Source organism: Budorcas taxicolor, chromosome 1 (assembly GCF_023091745.1).
Source record: "Budorcas taxicolor isolate Tak-1 chromosome 1, Takin1.1, whole genome shotgun sequence".
Classification (NCBI taxonomy): Eukaryota; Metazoa; Chordata; class Mammalia; order Artiodactyla; family Bovidae; genus Budorcas; species Budorcas taxicolor.
The window spans coordinates 166,556,549-166,575,685 of record NC_068910.1 but is presented as its reverse complement, the minus strand read 5'-3'; the positions used below and the strand labels follow the sequence as shown (position 1 = coordinate 166,575,685).

The following is a 19,137-nucleotide window of genomic DNA, read 5'->3' as shown; positions in this document are numbered from 1 at the left end:
TGATGCCCTTCTGCCTCTCTCCTCCCCTTATAAGGATCCTTGTGATTACACTGGAACCACTAAAGTAACCCAGGATAATTTTTCAATATCAAAACTAGTTGACTAGAAATTTTAATTTCTTCTGCAACTTTCCTTTGCTGTGTAGCCTAATATATTCTAAGATTCAGAGGATAAGGACATGGACATCTCTGGGGTGGGTATTATTCAGCCTAGTACAATTGGGTATAAAAAATAGACCAAAGATAAAGATTTTAGATCACTAACCTTTAACCGGATGACTATCTGAATCAGCTCCGTTCAGTTCAGTTGCTCAGTTGTGTCTGAATCTTTAGAACCCCATGAACCACAGCACGTCAGGCCTCCCTGTTCATCACCAACTCCCAGAGTTTACCCAAACTCATTTTCATTGAGGTGGTGATGCTATCCAACCATCTCATCCTCTGTCCCTCATGCCCTCAATCTTTCCCAGAATCAGGGTTTTTTCAAATGAGTCAGCTCTTCACATCAGGTGGCCAAAGTATTGGAGTTTCAGCTTCAACATTAGTCTTTCCAATGAACAAACAGGACTGATCTTTTTTAGGATGGACTGGTTGGATCTCCTTGCAGTCCAAGGGACTCTCAAGAGTCTTCTCCAACACCACAGTTCTAAAGCATCAATTCTTCGGTGCTCAGCTTTCTTTATAGTCCAACTCTCACATCCATACATGACCACTGGGAAAACCATGGCCTTTATTAGATGGACCTTTGTTGGCAAAGTAATGTCTCTGTTTTTCAATATGCTGTCTAGGTTGGTCATAATTTTCCTTTCAAGGAGTAAGTGTCTTTTAATTTCATGGCTGCAATCACCATCTGCAGTGATTTTGGAGCCCCAAAATAAAGTCAGCCAGTTTCCCATCTATTTTCTACGAAGTGATGGGACCAGATGCCATTATCTTAGTTTTCTGAATGTTGAGCTTTAGGCCAACTTTTTCACTCTCCTCTTTCACTTTCATTAAGAGGCTCTTTAGGTCTTCTTCACTTTCTACCATAAGGGTGATATCATCTGCATACGTGAAGTTATTGATATTTCTCCCAGCAATCTTGATTCCAGCTTGTGCTTCATCCAGCCCAGCGTTTCTCATGATGTACTCTGCATAGAAGTTAAATAAGCAGGGTGACAATATACAGCCTTGACGTACTCCTTTTCCTATTTGGAACCAGTCTATTGTTTCATGTCCAGTTCTAACTGTTGCTTCCTGACCTGCATATATGTTTCTCAAAGGTAGGTCAGGCAGTCTGGTATTCCCACCTCTTTAAGACTTTTCCACAGTTTGTGGTGATCCACACAGGCAAAGTCTTTGGCATAGTCAATAAAGCAGAAATAGATGTTTTTCTGGAACTCTCTTGCTTTCTCAATGATCCAGCAGATGTTGGCAATTTGATCTGATTCCTCTGCCTTTTCTAAAACCAGCTTAATAATCTGGAAATTCATGGTTCACATGTGACTAAACACTGGCTTATAGAATTTTGAGCAACACTTTATTAGCATGTGAGATGACTGCAATTGTGCAGTAGTTTGAGCATTCTTTGGCATTGTCTTTCTTTGGGATTGGAATGAAAACTGACCTTTTCCAGTCCTGTGGCCAGCGTTCAGTTTTCCAAATTTGCTGGCATATTGAGTGCAGCACTTTCACAGCTTCATCTTTCAGAATTTGTAATAGCTCAACTGGTATTCTATCACCTCCACTAGCTTTGTTTAGTGATGCTTCCTAAGGTCCACTTGACTTCACATTCCAGGATGTCTGGCTCTAGGTGAGTGTGAGTAATCACACCATCGTGATTATCTGGGTCATGAAGTCTTTTTGTTTTTTTTTTTTTTTAACAGTTCTTCTGTGTATTTTTGCCACCTCTTCTTAGTATCTTCTGCTTCTGTTAGGTCCATACTATTTCTGTCCTTTATTGAGTCCATCTTTGAATGAAATGTTCCCTTGGTATCTCTAATTTTCTTGAAGAGATCTCTAGTCTTTCCCATTCTATTGTTTTCCTCTATCTGATTACTATGGTCTTTGAGCAAATATGCCAAGTCCCGCCCCCCAAAAAAATGTATTTGCTATGGTAATTGCTGTGATGATAACTGTGGCAATGTTTTGCTAGAACTTCAATATTGTAAATATTGTATATAAAATGCAGTTTCCAAAGTTTTCATTTCATAACATTGTTCCTATCAAGGAAATTTGTGTTTCTGTTATGAAAATATCTGTTTAAAAAATTAACAGTATTTGAAGAAATAAAACACATTTCTGAGTTTTGTTTTAAACCAATTTACACCTATTAGAAAGTGTTGAACTGAAAAAGGAAATATCCATATTTTCAGCATGTCAAATGCAAATGTTTTCTGTGTTTTGATGTTTCAGAGGGTGAGAATGCTCCTTGAGTTGGCTAAATTTTACCACAGATATGTCTAATTGTATGCAGAAACCCATTAGTGCCAAGGTAAGTAATACTGATTGTTGTTTCCTCCTAATAGACATCAGTTAAAAGAGAAATAATGAATCTATGGAAAATAGTAACCATTCTTTTGGAGGAAACACCTTCTTTTCTGCCACTCCTGATTCAAGCAAATGCATGTGAGAGTATCAAACCAGAATACCTTGCTGCCAAACCAGAATACCTTGCTGAGATGAAAATCACCACCATTCTGCCACTTTCATTCTGGCTGACCTTAACAGTCAGATTCCTCATTTAAAAAAATAGAAACAATTATATAAATGTTGTGTTTTCAGGAGAGTTAAAGAAGGTGAATTAATTTCTCCAAAAATATTTATTATCTATTCATTGGCATGTGCTTTTCTAGGAGTTGGGCATCAAAGAGCTCACATTCTGGGGGCAGGTAGACAAACAGGTAGACAAATACACGAATAAACATTATAGTGTGTTTTATGGTAGAAAGTGCTAAAAATGAACCATTGAAGGTGGGTAGGAAGTAAAACAGTGTGGTCAGGGATGACCTCATTGAGAAGGCAACCACTATCAAGCATGTAAAGGAAGTGAGGGAATCAGATGTTCTCTTACACATAGAAAACAATAAGTGCCCATAGAGGGACTTCCCTGGTTGTCCAGTGGTTAAGACTCTACTGTAAGGGGCTTGGGCTTGTTCCCTGGCCAGGGAACTGAAATATTGCATGCCCACCCATGTTGTCCCTCCGTCGTGTCCGACTGTTTGTGTCCTCATAGACTATGCTAAGTCACTTCAGTCGTGTCTGACTCAGTGCGACCCCATAGATGGAAGCCCACCAGGCTTCCCCATCCCTGGGATTCTCCAGGCAAAACACTGGAGTGGGTTGCCATTTCCTTCTCCAATGCATGAAAGTAAAAAGTGAAAGTGAATTCGCTCAGTCCTGTCCGACTCTTTGCGACCCCATGGACTGTAGCCCACCAGGCTCCTCCATCCATGGGGTTTTCCAGGCAAGAGTACTGGAGCGGGGTGCCATTGCCTTCTCCGACTATAGCCTGCCAAACTCCTCTGTCCATGGAATTTTTAGTGGTATGAATACTCGAGTGTGTTGTCATTTCTTACTCCATGGAGATACTGCATGCCATGCCCCATGGTGTGTGTGTTGGGGGAGTCCCATGGAAGAATATGTTCAAATGTCTCAAGTTGGAAGAAGCAAAGCATTTCTAGAAACACAAAAAAGATATGTATAATTGAAGCAGGGAAAGTGAAGGATAGTATGACACCAGGTGAGTATGAAGAACCAGAACTATACCATATCAAGAAGGCTCATGCGACGGTTTATTTACACCCTAAGAGCAAAGGAAAGCCATTGATGAGCAAGTGTGATGGCAATGTAATTGCAGTTGTTTTTATTAAACATGTTGGCTTTTGTAATGAGAATGGGGTGGAGGGGGAGGCATGAATTGAGGAAACTGAGGAAGATAGAGTAATTAATGGGCTATTATGGCATTCCAGATGAGCCATAAAGATGACTTGTACTATGTCAGGAGCTAGAGAGATAAAAAGTTGAAAGAAAAATATAGGACCTAGAATCTACAGAATTTGGGGACGTTAGTTCTGGGATATTAAGAAGAAATCACTGCCAAAGATGACCTCCTAATTTTGGTATGAAATACTGGATGAATGGTGGGGCCATTTTCTGAAGTGAAAAGGAGTGGATGAAGAGCTAGTTTGGCAATTAAAATGGAGTTGCAAAGTTGGGGAAGATCGTGAATTCAGATATGAAAAGTTCACCTTTGTGCTGCTTGTGAGATGTCCGAAGAACTACTGAAAAGAGTTGCATACACAGGTGTGAAGCCCACATGGAGATCTGGCCTGGAGGTTCAGATTGCTGAAGGTTGAAGCAATAAAGCACTAGAGAAGCAGTGCCAAGGGGGAAGTCAAGCTTCCATTAAGGATAGCAAAATGTGCTGAGGGAATATTCTGAGCAGTAGAAGGATCTGGTCATTAACTGACTGTGAAGCTGAAATGGCCCAGAGAATGAGTAGGAGGTAGAGGAGTAAATACCTGTGAAGGGAAAAGGATGTAGGGAGCCTTTGAGGGATATGGAATGCCTCTAAAGTTAATTTACATATTTCTGCTCTGAACCATTGCATGTTGTTTTTAGAGACATCTCACTTCCAAATTCTTAAAATTTATCTTACTATAGCATCTGTGTATTGATAATGGCTTTCACATTTAAACTATCACATCAGATGAAATTTAAGAGTAAATGTTTTGATTCAATGCTATTTAATCTTATTGTACTTCTAGATAATTATTTTTCTCAATTCATACACTGTGACTTCTTTGAATATTATATCATAATATATCAGATGTTTCAAGTACGGATTTCACCTACATGAGCTACAATTTTTTTTCCCAAACTCAGTGTTGAGAAATGAAATACTAGTTGATGATGGTATAAAATTCACAGTGATGAAAGGACTAAAATAAAGTAACAGATTTGTTTTTTTTTTTTCCAATTAACCTATTTCATTGTAATCTCATTTTAAAATAAAATGACATCTAGTCACTACATATTATTAGCATTCATTTTAAAAGTGAATCAATTTTCATATCCATAGTAAACACAAAATTATATCAAAGATCTTTAAAATGTTTACTAAAATGACATTAAGAAATGAAATACATATATTATAAGAGAAAAAGCTTAGCCAGATATGGCAGTAACATACATCAGGAACAAAATGTGGAAGACCTGGGTAATAAAGGAAATAGCTATTTGATCAAATGGCTGATAATTTCAAGTCCTATATGATATGTCAAGTTTAAAAAGATAAAAATTTATATCCAACTATTCAGATAGTGTCCAGAATTACTGAAATACATAAAAATATAACAAGGAGCTATACAAATAGACAAGAAGCAGAAGAAAATGAATTTTATAAAAGAATAAACTTCAAATAATTTATCCAACAATTTCATTTAAAGAAATTATAAGAAGAGAAATATTTAAACTTTGAGAAGAGAAAAAGATTTCTTTTGGAAAACCACAATCTGTAGTACTCAGTAACCATAAGATACAATACATGCTCTCAAGAGAGAATGTGAGATTTGTTTTTTGATTAGTTTGAGACTACGTTCAAGCTCTGGAGTCTAAAAGTTGCTATCTGGAAAAGCAAAACATGTATAGGGTAGTAACATAATATTTCATTTCCCCTAATTTATGCAAGCTGTATCAATTTGAAACTTGTATTCATAAAAATTTGTAATGACAAAAGATAAAAACACCACAATCTCCTCTGCAATCCCTCAACTGCTCAAAAGATGTCTCAACATTTCCTACCTAGTTGAACCAGAAGATCTCCCAGGGAGAGTCCTCTGTATGTAATGTGCAGTTGCTCTCATACATTTGATGTAAGTTAATAAAAATAGTAACTTCAGTTAGACTAAGTATATAAGTATATTTTGTTCCCTGCAGAGATCTTGGTACCAGTTAGCTTGCTCCTTCCTTAATCCTGTATTTCTTTTCATCTAGAATGACTTTCTCAAATCTATGTGATAAAAAACCACTTTCTTTACATTTATTCAAAATTGTATGTATGTACTTTTTTCTAATTTATCCCCCACCAACCAAAGGTCTATCAAAGTTTCCTTTTATCAACATCCTCTCCAACACTTATTTCTTGTGTTTGAATTATAGCCATCATTATCATTATGGCATCCTTGTATTCTGAGCCTTTTGGCTAAGATCAAGTGTAACATGGGGGCTTCCTTGGTGGCTCAGTGGTAAAGAATCCACCTGCCAATGCAGGAGACACAAAAGATGTGGATTCAGTCCCTGGGTTGGGAAGATCTCCTGGAGTAGGAAATGGCAACCCATTCTATTATTGACTGAAAAATTCCATGGACAGAGGAGCCTGGTGGGCCACCATCCATGGGGTTGCAAAGAGTTAGGCACAACTGAGCATGTGACTGAGCTATTCTGAGTTATGAATTCTGTTAAATATTTCAATTATAACAGCATTCAAAATTTTTTAATTAGGAAAAAGTAAATTGTTCCAGAATATTAGTTGGTTGAGTAGATTCAAAGAAACCTAAGTGTTAAAAAATACCAACGAATATTATTTTAAATCATGACTTAGAGAGTCATTCAACCAGAATGAATGAGCTAAGGTAATTTATTCACCTAATTAAATAAATAGATAGTAATGATTTTTATTTTCTCCTATCCATAAAGGAAAGCTAGAGGAAGAAATCTGGATTTATACTCTGGCCTTAAGCTTGTGTCCCCCTCCCCCAAATTCATATGTTGAACCTCTAATTTCTGACAAGTTGGTATCTGGAGATGACTCCTTTGAGACATATACAGTCATGTGGATAGAGCCCTCTTTAATGGAAATAGTGTTCAATAAGAAGAGATGTTGAGAGCTCAGGTCCTTTTTCTTTGCTTTCTGCTATGTGGGGACACAAGGAAAAACTTGCTGTCTGCAAAGCAGAAAGAGGGCCCTCACCAGACACCAAATCTGCTCGTGCCTTGATCTCAAACTTCCCAAAACTGTGAGAAATACATTTTTATTGTTTAAGCCACACAATCTATGGTAAATTCTTACAGGAATCCAAACTAAGAAAATTTCCTTTTGGAAAATAAAGAAAAATGTACATTATTTGCATTGATATACAGTTTATTTTTGGTTTCTAATTAAATGTACGGAATAAGAAATAATTAAATCTGATGACAATTGGTGGTATGTAACTTAAATCTACTAAACATTGAAGAAAATGTCATATAAAATTACAAAATTTTTGCTTAATTTAAAAATCACTTATTTTAATTATATCTTAGTTACACACACATGTATTTAGTAATTAGATTACAGTCAGCTGATACTGAGTAAAATAGAACCATTAAATTCTACTAAATATATTTAAAAATTGAATCTAGGCCATGTTAATATTATATAATAGTATTAATATTGATGAACACTCTGCAATAACTTTAGGTAGATGTTATTAAAATCATATTTTACACAATACAAGCAACAAGTGAAGAAGGTAAACTATAAGTATGGTGGTGAAACTTAAATCCAGATGTTAATTTCTCTTTGACAATTCGGACTGATGGTGATCTTCATGACCAGTTGACTTCTATTGGTTCATCTAGAGTAACATTATTCCCTGTTAGATCAATATCTAATATCTTAAAAAAGAAAAAAAAAAGGGTAATTAATTGTTTAATCAGAACTGTGGGGTGTTTTTCAACAAAACTAATTCCATAAATAAATGCTCTATAAGTAAACACATTATAGCTTGTTTTACTTTCCCATTTTGGTCAATTTTTACATCAGAGAGTTTGCAACCATTTCAGTAGTACTTCCAGCCAACCCACCCATTATACAGACAATGAAAATAAGTCTCAGAGAGCTGTCAAAACACAATCAGAAACAGACTATTTACCAGTTATTCTTATTTCTACAACTTTTCTCTTTCTCTGTGACTCTTAAATACTCGATTATAATTGCATTACATATACCTCTATGCTTTCTGCCCTCAAATATTATCCAGTCATCTACACACAGAATTTAGATTTTAGTAATATGCTTTCTTTTGCATCAGTCTCAAAGGGCTTTATGCTGAATTTATTGCCAATGATTTCATTACATGTATGTTACTTTCTTTCACTGGAGAGAATCTTTATCAGACCATATAGGGACTAAGTAGGGGGGGGGTGACTAATAAAGCAGTTGTACTTAAATAATCATCTGTAATATAATGAACTCACTAGACTTCCATTGCTCTGATACACTCACATGACTCTCAGGGCCTTTAGCTCAGAAAGTTGGATTAAATCATCAAATATGTAAGAGAAGAAGAACATGAGCATTCCTTTACTTCTAACCAAATACCAAGTATGCACGTAGGGACATTATACAATTTATTCTTTATTAAAGCACCTTAGAATTTCCCACACTTTATAGTAGAAGAGTTTAAAACACAACAGGTAAATAATGTTCTTAGTACCTAACAGGAAGATTTGAAAATGATCCATCTTATAAGAAAAACTAACAAAATTCTTTTATATCAAACATGAAGAACAACCCATGCATCCCATAGCTCTTAATAGCTGCATAGATGGCAACTAGGCGTAATTGTGCTAGGTAAATATTTTAAAAATTTCACTGATACAGCAATTAAATCATCTTTTGTATGTAACTCCCACACCCATGGGCAAGGGTCACTAAAATAGAGAAAGAAATTGATCACTCCTTCCTTTTTCCATATATCTATAAAGCTTTAGAAAACAGAAGGTGTTCATAAATATTTGTTTTATTTAAATGTACTTAGAAGGGATAGCTCCAATTTTTGGTAAAGTTAATATCTTCTTTTAGAATCATTGAGATTATAAAATATTAAAAAATTACTCAAAATTCTTTGTGAATGTTTGAAATCAGTGGAATGAACTTTTCTTTATAAATAGTGATTTTTTTTTAATGCCAAGTATTTGGTCAAAATTAACTTGAAACAATACTTGATATGCTAAAATACCTTTTTTGACATTGCTTTACAGTAAAAGTTGTGAGCTTTATTTTTCACCATTGTTGTAGTAAACAAAGAACAAAAAAATAAATAAGGGAATCCATCATTTTCTAATTTCATTGAAAACTGGGTTGTTAAAAAAAAGCTGATTTCTGATTATGATGGATAATCATTGACTGTTTATTCTTGGGAAATTAATTTTCCCTTTCAAGTTCAGTTTCCTAGACTGTCATATAAGACTACTGGACTAAATCATTGATTCCCATACTTTAGAATTTTATAAACCAGTAAAAATTTAAGAAGAAAAAAATGGAGGTGAGGTGCTAAGTTATCAACTTTTATTCTACCATGCTGCTACTGCTGCTGCTAAGTCGCTTCAGTTGTGTCTGGCTCTGTGCGACCCCATGGACGGCAGCCCACCAGGCTCCCCTGTCCCTGGGATTCTCCAGGCAAGAACACTGGAGTGGGTTGCCATGTCCTTCCCAGTGCATGAAAGTGAAAAGTGAAAGTGAAGTCGCTCAGTCGTGTCCGACTAGTAGCAACCCCATGGACTGCAGCCTACCAGGCTCCTCCATCCATGGGATTTTCCAGGCAAGAGTACTGGAGTGGGGTGTCATTGCCTTCTCTGTTATTCTGCCATAGATGGACACAAAATACATAAAACTCTAATTTCTTAAACTTGATAGAGTTTAAAGAAATTTAATGTCAAAGTAGTAATTAAGACTCAGATATATATGAAAGGGGAAATTCTGATTGCCTATAGAATAGCAGTAATAATAGGATAGATGCTAAATTTCAACAGGACAAAATGACTTCAGGTGCTGTTCAAGTCTCACATCTTATAAAATTTATGAAAACCTAAAATTGTGTCCAAGACACAATTATTTTCTTTTTCAGTTGTAGTCAGCCAAACAACTAGCTGTTTTGTAAATTATGTTCACTGAAGTGGTCAGTTGATTAAAAAGCCAGTTGTTTCCATTCAGCTTTAAACACAAAACAGGTATGTGTACACACACTCAAAGTTTTAACAGTTTAGATGTAGCCTTGAACTTGGATCAAGCAAAACAGTTCATGGATTCTAAAATATATGTTCTTTAAAATCTATTTTTGTAGAATTTAGGATGAGAAAGAGTTTAAGAGATTGTTTACTTGCATATTCTTATTTAATAGGAAAGAAAAAGAAGCACTGAAATTATTTACTCAAAGTAAAAAGCTCATTACTAGCAGCAAAGGGACTTTAACATAAGAATCCTGAGTCCCTATTTAATGTTTGAATCATATCCTTGTATTGTATGCCATATTATTCATAGATGTTAATAGATAATTCTATTCATTTTGAAAGGGCTTTCAAGTATAATTCATCCAAGACATATTAAATGTTCAAATGTGAGCATTTTGTTTTAGAAAAGTACTAGGTTTTGAGGCACTTTACTGTAAAGGGATGAAAATAATTTAGAGATTTAATGTTAATTTTGCTTTGATTATGTCAGAACAATTATAAAATAGATTCCATTAGGTTGATTTATATGACAAGTTACCAAGGATGATAATATAGAAATAGGTATGAAAGTTTAATGAAAATAAGTAGAGTAATAGGTTTTTGTTTTTTGTTTTTTTTTTTTTTTTGAGATCTAAGAAATGTAAGAGGTTCACATAGATATTTGGAATAGTTCCTTTTAAAAAGAAACATTTTCTTCTGTCAATTACCTCCAGGTTTTGGTCTTCAGTAAAATTAACAGACTCTTTATTTCCATTATGTGTGAGAGTAACCTCACTAACACGCATCTTTTCTTTCCCCCATATGTGGATATATCCAAGCCTCATTTCACTTCTGTTTACGTAACCACTTTTCAGTATAGTGCTTGTCAAGATGGTCTATGAAGACAAAGAAAAAGAAATCATTTGAACCTTTCATTTAGCAAAAGCAATTAAATCTTTGGTTGTTGTTGTTTAGTCGGTAAGTCATGTCTGAGTCTTTGCGACTTTATGGACTTTAGCCTGCCAGGCTCCTCTGTCCATGTGATTTCCCAGGCAAGAATTCTGGAGTGGGTTGCCATGCCCTCCTTCAGGGGAATCTTCCCAACCCAGGTATTGAACCATGTCTCCTGCATTCTTTACCACTGAACCACCAGGGAAGTCCCATTAAATGTTTTCAAAGCATATATTTGTTAACCAAACTGTATCAATATTTCATAGTATACAGATTGTTTATTTATATATTTGAAAAGAGGTATATTATATAACATATATAGTATGTAAATACAAAATATGGCATAAAACTTCAAATATTATTTAACACAATTGCATATAAATGATCTGTAATGAATACATACCTTATTTAAGTTAAATTGTACCAAGGAATATAGGTCTCTTTCATAGGTGTCTATAAGAGAAAAAAGAGTGATGTATTTATATTTCCAAAAAATAATCTGTAGTAAATACTAGCATATTTTGCTTTTCTTTCACAGTACAAAGGATATCAAATATCATCAATGTATATCTAATTCTGTCTAAGTTTATGTATCTTATTCAACATAGTCTGAGGAGCACTGAAATATGAAGAATGAGTCATGTATCCATGTAGACCGAGTCCTACATGGATGGGTAGATTGATGTTTGCGCGTTTGTGTGTGGGAGAGTAACTGTAGAGGAGACACAGGTCTAAACACTTCTCTAAGAGGGTGGAAGAAGTATAAGAATCAACAGAATTAAGTGTGATAATCACTGATACTCCCCGGCCATCTTGATGGCTGAGAATAACAATATAAAGAAAAAGAATATGATGGCCACTTATCCTAATGTCATTTGAGAAAAATATTCATTGTTAGAGATTATTAACAGGACAATTGAAATCAAATGGATAAAACATAGGCTTTATATTCATCACTTAAATTAGGTATAATCTTGCCATACTGAAAACCAATTAAAAATGTAATATTAAATCTAAAATTTATTCAGTATCTGTCAAATTCTAAGTACTTTATCACTATGCTGTAAGAGATGTATTATTATTTTTCCTACTGTATAGAAGAGAGAAATGAGTCCCAAAGAAATTAAATAAATAGCTCAAAGTGAAACAACTAAATATCAAGTCTGAACTTATGTCTGGTTTTCTCTGATTTCTATGATTGTGTTCATATGTAAAACCAAGCAAACGTGTAAGACAGAAAAGCAAAAGTAGAGTCAAAGGCATGATGAAAACAAGTATTAGGATAACATTGAAAAAGTAACAAATTTTAATTCCTTCTTCCATTACACATGCCAGCATTATGTTTATTAATTCTCTAAAAAATAAAATGCTTAATTTGAGAATAATTTTGTTTATACTAAGATTAAATTATATTCTCTGTAAATTTTTTCTCTATAAATAGATTAATTCATATATGACTTTAATAACACATTTTGAGGCAAAAAAAAGTAAACTAATTTTAAAATGCATAAGTATAACAAATTTTTAAGAGCAATTTTTACGTACAGATCTATGAAATAAAAGAAAACAAAAGTGACAGCTATTAAGAGCATATGACAGTTTTTTTTGTTTTTAATGAATAAGAGAAAGATACCACTTATGATCTTACTTCAAGGTAGACATATGTCTATTTCACTAAGATGAGTAGGAAAAATTATTATTTTACTAAACTACAACCTTATTAGCTAGAACAGTCAAAATTTACTTAATATACCCACATTTCAAAATAAGTTTATTTTGCTTTATCCTTTTTTGTTTGTTTTTTGAGAAAAATACATGTCTATAAATAAAAGTGATTGGAGCAGAGGAAAGGGACCAGATAGATGATTAAATAGCTAATTCCACTCGGGAGTTTTAAGTAAAAAAAAAAAAAATCCTGTAAGCTAATGATCACTCAGGAAAATAGGTTTGCTTAACTACAAAATCAAGCAGGCTTGCTTAGCAACAAAACCATACAGTGCAAGCATGAGACATGGCCCAAAAGAATAAAACAGTAGTGGAGTGAAACCCACACCCTGCTCAGTAAGATCAGTAAGTTAATGATTCCTAGGACAAGCTTTTCTGCACACACTAAAAACAAAAATATAAGGAAAAGATGACATTATACTGAAACCTGAGATAATCTACTATATTTTAGTATGTTACCTCCTTTTTGCTCATTTGCATTGTGCCATGACAGTCCCCATTTGACCATGTAGGGACAAGAAAACTCCCTCCCTTGTCTGATGTGGAGGAGGAGGTGATGTTGGAAGCTTGATGTCTACTCAAGAATGAGGAAGAAGGTGGTCTTTTCTTCCTCCCCACCTCTCCTTTGATTATAAAACAGTAGCCCACCAAGTTCTCAGCGCAACACCCTCTTGCCCGTCTTCTTATAAACCTCACAAGAGTCCTATTCTTGCATCTTATTAAGGATCCTCTTGCTTAATTCTTTCTGCTCTGAAACATAAAGAATTGGAGCCTCCCAAAACACATTTTTACAGTTTCAATAGTATTCCTTATAATTTAAATGTACTTAAAAGAAAAATTTATTTAGATATTTAGTTTATTAGATAGGTTGGCAAGCTTGTTGTAAGAGAAAATTGTTCAGAGATTCTGATCTAATAAATCTAAAGATTCCAAGCATTTGCTATGTATTGTTGTTGTTATTCACTTAAGAAAATTCAGAGGATTTGCTGAAACCTTTATAGTTACTTATAACAAATATACTGAGATCGTGAAATATAACCAAACTAGTAGATATAATGGGTCAGAACAATTTTGTATGTTTGCATAAAGAGAGCATAGAGAAATATATGAATTCTGCTCACTTTTCAGTGATATAACAAAAGAAAAATCTGCCATGAAACTTCAACAGAGAAAAGGTTTTATCAAGTTCTTTCATCTATATCTTAGCTTGAGAGAAAGAGCTGCATTTAAAAAAAAAAAAAAAAAAAAAAAAAACTAAGAAAAGCTTTGTCTTCCTACAGCTAAAATGAATTAACTAAATTTGCTAGAGAGTGAGATTCAAATATCCCAAGACAAATGTGCAAATTATGCATAACTCAACTTTACACTCTTGGAGAATTGTAAGCAAATTCAAAGTGCCTCCTAGTGAGGAAGAAAGGCTGTAAACTTTGTAGAACCTCAGTTAATGTGTTAATGAAGTTCAGGACTCTGAAAACATAGGATTTTATTTAACTAATAGAAGTTGAGTTACTTTCTAATTCACAAAATACTAGGAAAACATATATTTATTTTGAGGCTTGCTTATTACCATATGATTCTTATATCACTTTCTGATATAGATTACTTACTAATAGATTCCTATTTCTTATGGTTGTAGACTATTAACTATAATTAACCTGAAAAGATGAAAGAAAGATGTCTTTGCTATTAATGAAAAATCTCTCATCTATGGATAATGTATTTAAATTGTAGTAAACCGTCCTACAGCTCCACACAGATGTTAGTTGCTGTGACTAAGAGCCATGTCAAGAGAATGCTAGATCCCCATCTAAGGGAGCTGACACTGTTAATCCTCTAACAGTGTTTATTTATCAGTGAAATAATAACCTGGGGGCACTTGACTCAAAGGCATATTTCTGGGCCTCTCCTTTATTTAATGGAATTTGGATGGCCTTAGAATATCCATTCTTTACAAACTACTCAAGAAGCAGAGCACACACTGCTAAAAGTTTAGCAGTTCAGTCCGATTTTGAGGGATAGCCATGGAGTAAACAAAGATTTAAATTCAAATCCTTATACTTTTCATGTAAAAAACTGTACAACATTAAAAAAGAAAAAAGGAAAAAACAAAATCTATAGCCATAAAGCACACAGACTAAATTTAAATTTGTTTCTGAACTATCTCATGTTTTAAAGGCATCTTTATGCATCAATATATGCACATGGGAACGTGGCTTTTCAACTCAGCTGACCTCACACGTACTGAATGTCTATTATGCAAACAGAACTGGCTAACTTCTGGGAATACAAAGATGATCAATATACCATCCTGTCCACACAAATCTCTTTGTTACCTAGACATTGATCATAGGGATTACATATATTTAAGATAAGAAGAATGTCTTTAAATATTTGTAAGTCTATTTTTAAGTTGATTCAACTATTTATTAAACTATTTTAGCTCTCAATAACATTATTGGCCTTTTTTTTACTCAGCTTCCAAAGCACAATAATAGGTAACCAAAAAATAATGTGAGATAATATGTATGTTATCAGTTATATTTAATCTCCTGTTAAGTAGTTAGAGTAGGAAAAAAGAGTCAAAAATAGCAATGGCTAAAAGACAAAGAAAGGAAAAAGCCCACAAAAATAGGTCAAAGGAAGGTCTGAGGACGGCAGTGAGAACCTCAGGTGAAGCAAACAGCCCTCCTGGCTAGCACAGTTTACATGGGGCAGACTCAGGGGTAGGAGAAAAAAACACCAAAAAAGAGGAGCCAAAATTGAGCCTCTGGCTTCTTTTCTCTTCTTTTTGCTTCTTTTGGGTGGGCCTGTCCTCTCATCCACCCTCACACTTTGACGATGTATTTTCCTTTGCTTGGCAAGTAAAACTGAGCTGTAACTGACATAATACTCAGCTATAACACTGGTCCATCTGTCGCTTCTAACTGTTGCTGTGGTAAGACACAACCAAGGAAATTACACACTCCCCTGACATCTCTGGTGCTGTTTCTCGGATATAACCTGGCTGAAACAATGTCAGCCTGGCCCCCATGAGGCAGAGACCAAGCATAGCAGAAGCCTAACTTGGTGAAAGCTCCCATGGTGGAAGCTTAACGCAAAGAAAACGCAGCACAGAGGAACTGACAGGAAGCCCAGTGTGCTGGAAACCAGAACAGCAAAAACAAACTTGGCAGAAAGCTCACATGGCTCAGTCTCAAATTTCAAAAGATCCTGTTAAGGGGTTAAGGTAGAATGTCCTTGATCCTATGGCTGAGGGGACATATGGCTAACAAAATCTTACTGTTGTGGTCTGGGTGTGGGTTGGAAAAGAATTTCCAGACATGAGGCAAAATGAGAGGAGAATAACGTTTATCAGAGTGGGAAACACTGTTAGAACTGTGGGCCAGCTCAAGGGAGAATCAATGTTGAACAGGAGTCCTTAGTCCACTTTTATACCCATGGTACAAGGATTTGGATAGGGGTCTTGTGGGTCATTTGTTGATTGGATGAGGCACATATAGTGGGTGGGGGTGGGGAAGAATAAGGCAAATATTTTCTCCCTATGGGGTAATGGAGTATCTATCATGGTCAATAAAAGAGTCCAAAATGCAGTGCTTGGATGCAATCTCAAAAACGACAGAATGATCTCTGTTCGTCTTCAAGGCAAACCATTCAATATCATGGTAATCCAAGCCTATGCCCCAACCAGTGACGCTGAAGAAGCTGAAGTTGAACGGTTCTATGAAGACCTACAAGACCTTTCAGAACTAACACCCCCCAAAAGATGTCCTTTTCATTATAGGAGACTGGAATGCAAAAGTAGGAAGTCAAGAAACACCTGGAGTAACAGGCAAATTTGGCCTTGGAGTACGGAATGAAGCAGGGCAAAGACTAATAGAGTTTTGCCAAGAAAATGCACTGGTCATAGCAAACACCCTCTTCCAACAACACGAGAGAAGACTCTACACGTGGACATCAACAGGTTGTCAACACTGAAATCAGATTGATTCTCTTCTTTGCAGCCAAAGATGGAGACGCTCTATAGAGTCAACAACAACAAAAAAAAGACAGGAGCTGACTGTGGCTTGGATCATGAACTCCTTATTGCCAAATTCAGACCTGAATTGAAGAAAGTAGGGAAAACCACTAGACCATTCAGGTATGACCTAAATCAAATCCCTTATGATTACACAGTGGAAGTGAGAAATAGATTTAAGAGACTAGATCTGATAGAGTGCCTGATGAACTATGGATGGAGGTTCATGACATTGTACAGGAGACAGGGATCAAGACCATCCCCATGGAAAAGAAATGGAAAAAAGAAAAATGGCTGTCTGGGGAGGACTTACAAATAGCTGTGAAAAGAAGAGAAGCAAAAAGCAAAGGAGAAAGGAAAGATATAAGCATTTGAATGCAGAGTTCTAAAGAATAGCAAGGAGAGATAAGAAAGCCTTCCTCAGAGATCAATACAAATAAATAGAGGAAAACAACAGAATGGGAAAGACTAGAGATTTCTTCAAGAAAATTAGAGATACCAAGGGAATATTTCATGCAAAGATGGGCTCGATAAAGGACAGAAATGGTATGGACCTAACAAAAGCAGAAGATATTAAGAAGAGGTGGCAAGAATACACAGAAGAACTGTACAAAAAAGATCTTCACAACCCAGATAATCATGAAGGTGTGATCACTCACCTAGAGCCAGACATCCTGGAATGTGAAGTCAAGTGGGCCTTAGAAGCATCACTACGAACAAAGCTAGCAGAGGTGATGGAATTCCAGTTGAGCTATTTCAAATCCTGAAAGATGATGCTGTGAAAGTGCTGCACTCATTATGCCAGCAAATTTGGAAAACTCAGCAGTGGCCACAGGACTGGAAAAGGTCAGTGTTCATTCTAATCCCACAGAAAGGTATTGACAAAGAATGCTTAAACTACCACACAATTGCATTCATCTCAAACGCTAGTAAAGTAATGCTCAAAATTCTCCAAGCCAGGCTTCAGCAATACATGAACCGTGAATTTCCAAATGTTCAAGCTGGCTTCAGAAAAGGAGAAGAACCAGAGATTAAATTGCCAACATCTGCCAGATCATGGAAATAGTAAGAGAGTTCCAGAAAAACATCTATTTCTGCTTTATTGACTATGCCAAAGCCTTTGAATGTGTGGATCACAATCAACTGTGGAAAATTCTTAAAGAGATGGGAATGTCAGACCACCTGACTTGCCTTTTGGGAAACCTATATGCAGGTATGGAAGCAACAGTTAGAACTGGACATGGAACAACAGACTGGTTCCAAAGAAGAAAAGGAATACGTCAAGGCTGTACTTATTTACAATCACTCTGCTTATTTAACTTATATGCAGAATACATCATGAGAAATGCTAGGCTGGAAGAAGCACAAGCTGGAATCAAGACTGCTGGGAGATATGTCAATAACCTCAGATATGCAGATGACACCACTCTTATGGCAGAAAGTGAAGAGGAACTAAAAAGCCTGTTGATGAGAGTGAAAGAGGAGAGTGAAAAAGTTGGCTTTAAGCTCAACATTCAGAAAATGAAGAACATGGCATCTGGTCCCATCACTTCATGGAAAATAGATGGAGAAACAGTGGAAACAGTGTCAGATTTTATTTTGGGGGGCTCCAAAATCACTGTAGATGGTGATTGCAGCCATGAAATTAAAAGATGCTTTTCCTTGGAAGGAAAGCTATGACCAATATAGACAGCATTTTTAAAAAGCAGAGATATTACTTTGCCAAAAAAGGTCCATCTAGTCAAGGCTATGGCTTTTCCAATGGTCATGCATGTATGTGAGAGTTGGACTGTGAAGAAAGCTGAGTGCTGAAGAATTGATGTTTTTGAATTGTGGTATTGGAGAAGACTTTTGAGAGTCCCTTGGACTGCAAGGAGATCCAACAAATCCATTCTGAAGGAGATCGGCCCTAGGTGTTCTTTGGAAAGACTGATGCTAAAGCTGAAACTCCAGTACTTTGGCCACTTTATGCGAAGAGTTGACTCATTGGAAAAGACCCTGATGATGGGAGGGAATGGGGACATGAGAAAAAGTGAATGACAGAGGATCAGATGGCTGAATGGCATCACCGATTTTCCCTGACTTTTAAGTCTTGCAGCTATTGGGGTCCTGATAGAAGATGCTTTAAAACAGTCTTTTGAGGACAAACTAACTATTTTTACCAGTCACCAAGTGAAACAGCTCCTGAATGGGAAAGGCCATTTATGGATGTCTGATCAAAGGATCCTCAGATATCAAGTGGTGTTGATAGAAAATCCATGCCTGACTATATCCCCTTGTGAGGTTCTTAACCCAGCTACCCTTCTGCTTACCCCTGAGGGCTCTCTTCCTTTTCACTCTTGCCTAGAAACCTTGGACCACTGGACAAAACCCAAGAGGGATTGTCAGAAAATCTTCTGACCAATCCTGAGGAAATCGTGTACACTGATGGAAACAGCTTTGTCTTGGATGGAAAAAGAACTGGATATGCAGTACCCTCCAATTTTGAGACCA

The 19,137-nt window shown here is 35.8% G+C and overlaps 1 protein-coding gene across 1 annotated transcript in view; it reads right to left on the bottom strand.

Annotated features, from left to right (window-relative positions):
* Positions 1-7,568: 7,568 nt before the first annotated feature.
* Positions 7,569-19,137, bottom strand: part of SI (sucrase-isomaltase) — a 109,994-nt gene continuing 98,425 nt past the window's right edge. The window contains exons 45-47 of the mRNA XM_052636244.1: positions 11,308-11,357; positions 10,682-10,849; positions 7,569-7,637 (exon numbers count right to left, since the gene is read on the bottom strand). Coding sequence (XP_052492204.1) covers positions 7,569-7,637; positions 10,682-10,849; positions 11,308-11,357 — 287 coding nt within the window. The remainder of the gene's footprint in view (positions 7,638-10,681; positions 10,850-11,307; positions 11,358-19,137) is intronic.